At 36.8% G+C, this 8,663-nt stretch overlaps 1 protein-coding gene across 3 annotated transcripts; it reads left to right on the top strand.

The window, feature by feature from the left end:
• Positions 1-296: 296 nt before the first annotated feature.
• LOC112525569 (keratin, type I cytoskeletal 10-like) lies at positions 297-6,402 on the top strand. Of its 3 annotated transcripts, none has more exons than XM_025135754.1 (4): positions 297-1,113; positions 1,198-1,361; positions 5,689-5,763; positions 5,849-6,402. In XM_025135754.1, exons 1-4 carry the CDS (start codon positions 417-419, stop codon positions 6,197-6,199), a joined length of 1,287 nt encoding a protein of 428 aa, XP_024991522.1. In that variant the 5' UTR covers positions 297-416; the 3' UTR covers positions 6,200-6,402. The 3 variants fall into 3 exon arrangements, with proteins under 3 accessions (XP_024991522.1, XP_024991521.1, XP_024991520.1); XM_025135753.1 differs by having other exon boundaries at positions 5,686-5,763; positions 5,852-6,402; XM_025135752.1 differs by having other exon boundaries at positions 5,686-5,763.
• The last annotated feature ends 2,261 nt before the right edge of the window (positions 6,403-8,663 follow it).

The following is an 8,663-nucleotide window of genomic DNA, read 5'->3' as shown; positions in this document are numbered from 1 at the left end:
AAACATCATCGCTTTCTCAAAATCACATAAAGCCATATTATAACATCGACTGAGATAAAAAATAAAATAAAATATTAAAATCACGATGTATCTCGTTACATTGCTCGAATACGCTTCTAATATATATAAAATGAGTGGTTCGCGTTATCTCTTGTTACTGTTAATTTACATTTTCAGGTTATAATATTTTATTATTAATAAAATATTGACACCAAAATAAGTTTTTTCGAAATGTGATAAAAACTCCCGGGATAATGAGAAGCTAAAGTGTTTCAACCCCCACTTGCCGCTTCTCTCCTTTCCTACCTGCAAACCCTACCAAAATCTTTCAACGCCGCCGTTGACGGCGGCTCCGATTACTCGATTCCACCTCCCGATAACCGATTCCTTCACTCAATAACCTTGAATTTCAAAAAATGGCGTCAGTCACGGCTACTTCTGACGTCACTGATGGACCAGTCCTCACTCTTATCAACAAGCGAATCCGTAACCTAAGGAAAAAGCTCAATCGTGTCGCACAACTCGAAGATTCCATCGCTCAAGGCAAATCCATTATCAAGAACAAGGAACAGGAAGAGCTTCTGAAAACGAAGCCTACCATCATCGCCGCCGTCGACGAGCTCGAGAAGTTCCGTCAGTCCTTATCCGTTGCCGTCGATGAAGAAATTAATCTCGCCCTTCAACGCCGTAATGTGGCCGCATCGCATAACAATGATGATGATGATGTTGATAACAGTAGTAAAGCACAAACCCTAGATAAAGAGCAACAGGAAACGGAGCAGCCGGTTCTAGGTGTGGAGGATCTGCTGAGTTTGATTTACTTCGCGAGTATGTTCGATGTGAAATCGCAGAGTGATTTCAATTCGATAATGCTGACGAGGACGCACGAGAGGAACTGTTGCTTGACGTATGATTATGTTACTGATGATGATGCTGCTGTCATGTTGGGTGAGAGGGATTTGGATTTGATCTCAATGATGGGTTCTCTATTGATTTCGAGACCCGTGGATTCTAGCCTTTCGCACCAGAATGCGTTACAGAGATGCATTGAGCACGCAAAGCTTTGGCTTTCGAAGTCTGAGCAGCAGATTGATTCAAATAGCAATGTTACCTGTACAATTCCTTACAGTTTAATTCAACTTATCCTCATGTTTATGTAAATGGGTCTTCTTTGTAGTAACTGCTTTTGTTTCACAGATGCTGCTTTGAGGGAGAAGTTGACAAAGATTATGGGGTCAGATTACTTCAAGATAACGCCAGAAATGAAAGCTACTGCTGATGTTGCGGCAGAAGCTGCTGGAAATTATTCTTTCCAAGTGCCAGTGCAGGTGGAAGGTTCGGTCTCTCAATATGAACAAAAGGTATAATCATGGTTTCTTATATATTTTGAGTGTCTTTAGAAACGTGGCTGCTTTCTCCCCTGTTTTGTTGTTTTTCTTAATGCACATCGGGGATTTGGTATTGAACCACTACATTTTGTCTTCATTTAGTGAAAAATGAATTACATGTATCAGAACTTGATTTAATGATTTAGTATTTTTGTATTGCCCAAAACGTAAATTGCAATGGTTCTAACCCCTATCTTGCTGATATGCCTCATTTGGAACTAATTTCCATATCGGGGTATCATCATTTGTGTTGCAAGCATGCTTAGATTTCTGATTTTGTAGATATTTGTGGGCTAGAATTAGAATGTTGTGGGGGTGTGTAATCACTTAAATATGTCTTCATATGCTGTTAGCTTTTAGCAATGTCTCTATGTTTCTGTTGCAAAAGATGAAGGTATAAATTCATCAACTTCCCTGTCTGATTATTCCATTTTTTCATTCCTGCTCTCGAGTCGTTACATTTTGTGTTCCTCAATTCTCAATGGCTTTGAAGTTACAACAGGGACAGACCCAGGTGGTGCATGTGGTGGCACGGGCCACTGCTTCGTTCCTTCGTCATGGTGTATAAAAATTTAGGGTCCTGAAAAGTGCCACTGTATCAGTTTGTTGTGTGCCTCCGTATATATTTTGAAACTACAATGAGGACACAAGTTTCCATTGGTAGAGTTGGTTTGCAAGACTTTTCTTCCACCCCTGACCCGAGTAATCGAGTTCAAATCCTGTTAGTATCATTTTCTTAGTTTTTAACTTTTAATTTCAGATTCATCATATGTTTGTGGATAAATTGCAATAAAAGAATTGAACACATAACCTTCCATATGAAAAGCAATGAATTAATCAACAGACAAATGATGATTTTATGAAAAATATCCCTACATTTGTTTCGTATAGTCAAATGGTGCCACCATTTGAAAAAAATTCTAGGTCCATCTTTGAGTTACACTAAAGACGCGCTTATCTTTTTCACATCGATTAGGGACTAGTTGAGCTGATCTATGCTTTGTTTAGTTAAGAGGCTCACTCATGCCATCTTTAATGTTTATAAAGATCAAGCAAAATTCTGTTTTGAAATTTGATCTTTCTCAGAAATGTTCTCAGTACTCCTTTTTCTTTATATATGTGTTGAAGAATGATATGCCCTGTTGCAACCAGTGGAATTTTGGGAAAGCCAACTGTCATTTCGAGGTCAATATTTCCACAGATTTCTTGGTGTTTGACTGTTGAACAACATTAATTGCAAAACCAGTAGTTCGCAGTAGGTTAATCTTTACATAAAGATAGATCAATTTTAATTTACTCCGCAAGAAATTTTGCATGATCTTAAATTTGGAGAAGATGGGAGTTGAATAAGAGGACCATGCTTGAACATTAAATGTGTGCTTGTGATTTATGTTATTGTTCTGTAAAATACAGTGATGGGGTGAATTGCAATCCTAATGCTATGTAGATGAACTTTTGTATGGGAGATTCTCAGTGTTATTCATGGTGGGGAGGGGGGATGCTTCCTAATATAAAATGTTTAATGGAAATGGTAAATGGTTCTATGTCTAGGATTTGGCATACTTGTACATTATGGGACAAGTTTCTATGCTTTTTTCAGAACCTATAGAGCATAGATTTGGGATGCTGAATTTAAATTAGGTTTAACAGGGAAAATATAGAGTTCATTTTTAAATTTTAACTTGGTCTGAAGTGAGGACTTTTGACTGTAATGTGATTGTAGTTCAAGTGATGAAAGGGTAGACATCAAATGTTTGACCAGCCGTATCACATTTGATAGAGAAGCAAAATGCTCAGAAGATGGTGTGGTTGTAAAAACAATGTCAAGGGTGTGCAATATGGAGTTGCTAGAGCCATACAAGTGTCTTAATTTTCAGCACTGCTTAAAAACTTTGTAATGTGGTGTAGATAATGTGCATCAATACAAAGTTCTGGAATTTGCGATGTTCTTGATTTGTAAGCCTCCTCAAAACCTTATTTTTTTGAAAGTATCTATAAACACCAAATGTACATCAATACAAGGTTCTGAACTTTGCAACGTTCTTGATTTGTAAGCCTCCCCAAAACCTTATTGTTCTGTTTAAAAAGTATCTATAAACGCCAAATGGACTCAAAAGTCAACACATTTTCCATCTTTGGTGAGGTTTGAACCCTTGACCTCCTCAGAGACTGGGCTCTACAGGTGGGCTGTGGGTGTGAACTATGAATCACTACCATCATATCATGAGAAACAAAAAGCCTGGTTGACATTGACAAGTCAAAATCTTTATTCAAATCATAATGCTCTTCTACCTGAAATTTTTGTGATTAATTGATAGAACGTTCATCTTAATTATTGCAATTGCTGTGCAAGTGTAACAGCACATGTTCGTAATTCATTCTTCTTGTTTATGGGTCTGTTCCTGAAGAGGCTGGCAACCTTACTTTCTTTTAGAGCTGAGAATACGAGATAGATTATTTTTAGGTTTCTTACATATTACTCCCTTCAGTCATCTTCATTGCTCAAGCTTGTTTGTTCTGTGATCTATTATTTCATTTCTTTAGTGGGTGTGTTATCTGTGTAGTATGCTATTAACAAGTTCTTGCGACTCTCAAGAGAGGATTTTGTGTATAAAGTTTGATTTGACTAGAGAGGAGCGACCACTGTCCACTACCTCTGTATTTCCAGTCACACATTTAAAACTTATCTTTAACCACAGTTTATTTTGGTTCAGTTTCTTTATATGATGATTAAAGGTATTGCTTGACACAGTACGTCGTGAATAAGAGGTGTTATAGCCTTATAGGCATGGATTTTGATATAGGGTGTCGTGAATACGAGGTGTTCAGTGAGCATGATCGTATCTTTTGCACTGAAAATCCATAGCTCCAATTGCTACTGTAATACTGTTTAGTTGCCGTATGCCTGTTTGAGCAGCCTCGGTTAATCTTGACTCATTCCATTATCCAGGAAATTATTGAACATTAGTGACGCTTTAGTGGAAAAAAACAATGTCCCATTAGTTTTCTCGGAAGGCAGTTTTCATTGCAAAGGCACTGCTGAAATTTGTACCTGTAGCAAACTAGTTAATTATATAGATCACTATTTGTTTTTCTTTTTCTAATGGTACCAGGTCTTTGCCACAAAAGTTTTAGAGGAGTTGTGTTGTTGCATTTTGGATCAAACATAGTACTTTTCAAATTCATTATCAATGTGGAGTTTGTTACAAATTTAACACAATTTTCTTCCCGAGACTTGTTTAAAGTTCAATTGATTACCATGTTCTGAATGATTCTAGAAATCACATCAATTTTGAAGTTGGAATTTGGACATGGACAGGGCGGAGATGGGGCGGGTATTGTAATCCCGGCCCCGGTTTTTAGTAACAGCCCCCGGCCCCAGTCCCCGGTGGGTACGGGGATTAACATCCCGTCCCCAGTCAAAACCTAGTCAAACCCTGGTTAAACCTCGGTCCCCGACTCAAGACCCGTTCCCCGACCCGTTCCAGTCCCATGTTTCCTAATATAAATACTCTTGAAGTCCAACAGCAACAAAGGCCCACTTGGGATACCTGGGTTGATGATGCTCCTTGTGCGAAAATTGCAACGTTATCCACTTGGGATATCAAGTGATGCATTTTTTTTGTTTGGCAACTTCTGAAGCTTGTGTACCTGTTTGTGCATTATTATTGTTACAGCTTATTTATTCTGCTCATTTTGGCCCAAAAGAATTCTTTTATTTCATTTCTGTTGGAGGAGAATTATGGCATTTGACTAATGCCATATACTAATCATCACCATTTAACAAGAGAAAAGGATAAATAATCATTGTGGCAGGGATCTCTAGGGATTGTTGGTTGGCTTTTCATTAATTTCTGTATGGATTAATCTGTCTATATGGATAGGGAAGGTTTTTTGGGAGGATTTGTTCGTAGATGGGAGGAGCATGTTTTGTAACTGGGAGGGGCAGGTTTGGAAACTTGTCTTTCTGCATAAAGCTCCCCCCTAGAAGCTTAATGAATAAGTCACTTTCTATACCATTAATCCACTACCAAACTGTCATGTATGGTTGACCAAATAAGCTACAAGTCCTATTAAACTTATGACGCTGCTTAAAACAAACTCTTAATGGTAGTTCGTTTACTAAGGCCATGTTTGGCAAAATAGCTATTGGCTGATAAGTTGGCTCATAAACTAGTCATGTTAGGTAAAACTAGATGACAACGTAAAATGACTTAAATGATATACGAGTCATGTTTGGTCAAAGTGAGCTTATGGTTGTCGAACATGGCTTGATTCTTTATTTTCAATTGTTTAGCAGGAAGATGATGTTACAGATCTTCAAAGAAGTGAAACTTACGAAGACCAATCTGGTCCTGTTGAAGATTTTCCAAAGGTACCGTTTGTTTCTTATCTCCGAGTTTTGAACTGTTTAGTCACCCATTTATCGTATGTCGGCTTAATGGTAGTGTTCACTTCAGCAGGATGAGGCAGATGGCGTTGAAATCCCAGTTCATAAGGAACCAATTGAGGCACATGGCGGAAATGAAGAATACAAAGAACAACAAGCATCACGACGACCCTATCAGAACCAAAGAGGCGGTGGCCGTGGTGGAGGTGGAGGTGGTCGCAGAGGTTACCCAAACGGTCGTGGTGCTCGAAGTGGCGGCAGAGGTGGACCCTACCAGAACGGACGTAATCAATACTATGATCAGCCGGGAAATTATTACCCGCGGAACTACTATGGTGGGAAGGGAAGGGGTGGTGGCAGGGGTAATGGTGGAAATGCCTACAACCACCCTGGTTCTGGTGTTGAAGATGCAGAGTCTTGACCTGACCCTTTTGGCATCTAATTAAGGTTTGGTTCCATTACTAATCAAAGACCCCTTTTTAACTTTCTTGAGGTTAAATTAATTAAAACTGCAACTTAGTTGGGGTTATATTGTTATCTGCTAAAAATTTTGACCTCTTTATGGGTTTCTTACAGTTTGGTTTTGGATTTGGCTGGTAATATGGCTTTTGTATACCAAATTTTTTAACCAATAGGTCTTCAGATTGGTAGCCTAGGGGTGTAAACGAGCTGAGTCAAGTAGTAGGTTATTCGAGCTCGGCTCGAAAAAAGATACTAGGCTCGAGCTCGAATATCTTTCGAGTTATGGAGCTCGAGCTTGATGTTCATTTATGGGCTTGGACTCGCGATCGAGTAACTCATTTATTGGTTCGAAGTTGATAATTTTTATATTTATATTTTTATGATTTATGAACAGATAATCATGTTCGGCTAAAAAAGTGTATGCTTGAATGGCTCGATTTGGCTCGAAAAAAATTAATCGAGTTTTTGAACGAGCTGAATCGAACATTGGTGTTATGAAGCTCGACTCATATTGTTAGATGAGTCTTATTTTGTGTTCGAGATCAACTTGAGGTCGAGAATTTTTAAGTTCGAGTTCAAGATAAATGAGCTCGAGCTTGGCTAGTTTACACCCCTATTTAAAGTGGATAAAAAGATGGGATTTGAAAGCAACAAAGATATGAAACATATGATGTATGTGGACATTTTTTATTTTATTTTTAAGGGTAGAAAGACTATTTTTGTGGAGGACAAGCTACATGAGAGACTACATGCAAACAATTAGATAATATTAAGGGCTTGTTGGTTAGTAATTTAATGAGATTCGCGTTAAGTATATATGGTTGTTTGATGGTGATTTAATGAGACTCAGTGTATAAATTATTTTATTAATATAATTAAGGTTTTAGTTTCCAAAATAGAGAGAGAATCTGTTGGAGATTTTGAGTTTTCATGCTCCATTTTGGAGAAACTTTAGAGAATCTATCGAACATGTTTTTTATAGATGTAAACGGAAGCCAGATCCAACATATTTCTCTATATAACATAAAAATCGGGTACCTATCACCTCCAAACGTCTCTCCCGTCCAAGCCGTAAGTCCTTGTCTATACTCCGTAGTATGCTATCTTAGTCTTGCCTCTTTAAGAGCTCTTATTAAAAAGAATGTCATCGGAAATATCTAAGGTTGTCATGTCTGTTCTTAACTTTTCCTTTTGACCGGAACCACCTCAACCATCATACTCTCCACCTCAACCCTCATCACCAGTAACATAAAACTGATTTAAGTTTTTTTTTTCTACTTTAAAACATTTCTAGCCGGTTATAGGTAGTTTTTTGGATTAGAATGATGTAATTAACTAAATTCTAGAAGTTCGATGGTTTGTTTACGAACTTAATCATTCAAAATAAGAAAGTTTAATGATTTATTTATTAAAAAAAAAAAATTCAAACAGACTTGATTATTTAAAATTGAAAAGTTTGTTTTTTTAATTTTTCCCAAATAAAAATCATTTTTTTCTCTATTTAAAGAATTATATATATATATATATATATATATATATACACACACACATATATATATATATAGAGAGAGAGGTGGATTATTATACAACTCTTTATATTTGTACAACCAATACAACCCAATCTCAACCGTCCATTTAATTTGATGAATATGTAATTTCATAGAAATTTTGGTTGTTTCCTAATATAAAGTATGGATAATAATTAATGAACTTTATTTATTTTTCATAAATATTTAAATCATAATAAATAAACTCTCATCATTTCCATAAATATTTCAATTTATTGGGTTGCATTGGTTGTACAAATGTGATAAGTTGCATAAAATGGAACAAATTTATAGGGGCCGTTTACCGAACGCGTAAGTACTTACTAATTTACGTTACCTTACCGGATAAATATGGTAAAGACCAAGAATCTTACCCGATAAGAACGAAACAATGACCGAAAATCTTACTCTGTAAGTGAGTGTGACAACTCTTACCACGGTTAGTGCTTACCGGGTAAAATGTTATATACAATGTTGTTTTCGTGGACTAAAATCTTACCCGGTAAGTAAGCGATAGTATTGATTTTCACGGGTAAACGCTTACCGGGTAAGTGATTAGGTAAACGGCCCTTACTTTTTTCTATTTTAATAAATGTGTCAGAAGTAACAAAGATGTTTTGATAAGAAGGGCTTGTTTGTTCACATCTTAATAAATTTAATGAAAATAGCTTATTCGGCGAGCTATTGATGACTGATTGATAATAACTTAATGATATAGAAAGTCGCTTGTTCAACAAGATTTATGTAAAAAGCGATTTTTTTCAAAAAAATTCCTCCTAATTAAAAAGCACATTCGTTCCGGTTATAAGAAAAACATTTTTAAGGGGCTGTTTGGCAATCGCTGAATGGTTTGGTGCAGAATGATTAAGAGACTCT

The sequence above is a fragment of the Cynara cardunculus genome (assembly GCF_001531365.2).
Source record: "Cynara cardunculus var. scolymus isolate 2C chromosome LG 13, CcrdV1, whole genome shotgun sequence".
NCBI lineage: Eukaryota > Viridiplantae > Streptophyta > Magnoliopsida > Asterales > Asteraceae > Cynara > Cynara cardunculus.
The sequence above is the reverse complement of the archived record's forward strand: the minus strand, read 5'-3'. Positions and strand labels throughout refer to the sequence as shown.

What these genes read in the sequence shown, in the direction of transcription:
- LOC112525569 (XM_025135752.1), top strand. Translation starts at nt 417, where the DNA reads ATGGCGTCAGTCACGGCTACTTCTGACGTCACTGATGGACCAGTCCTC. An exon ending in TCTCTCAATATGAACAAAAG is followed by an intron (nt 1,362 to 5,685) that starts GTATAATCATGG and finishes TCAATTGTTTAG; the next exon opens with CAGGAAGATGATGTTACAGA. An exon ending in CTGTTGAAGATTTTCCAAAG is followed by an intron (nt 5,764 to 5,848) that starts GTACCGTTTGTT and finishes TGTTCACTTCAG; the next exon opens with CAGGATGAGGCAGATGGCGT.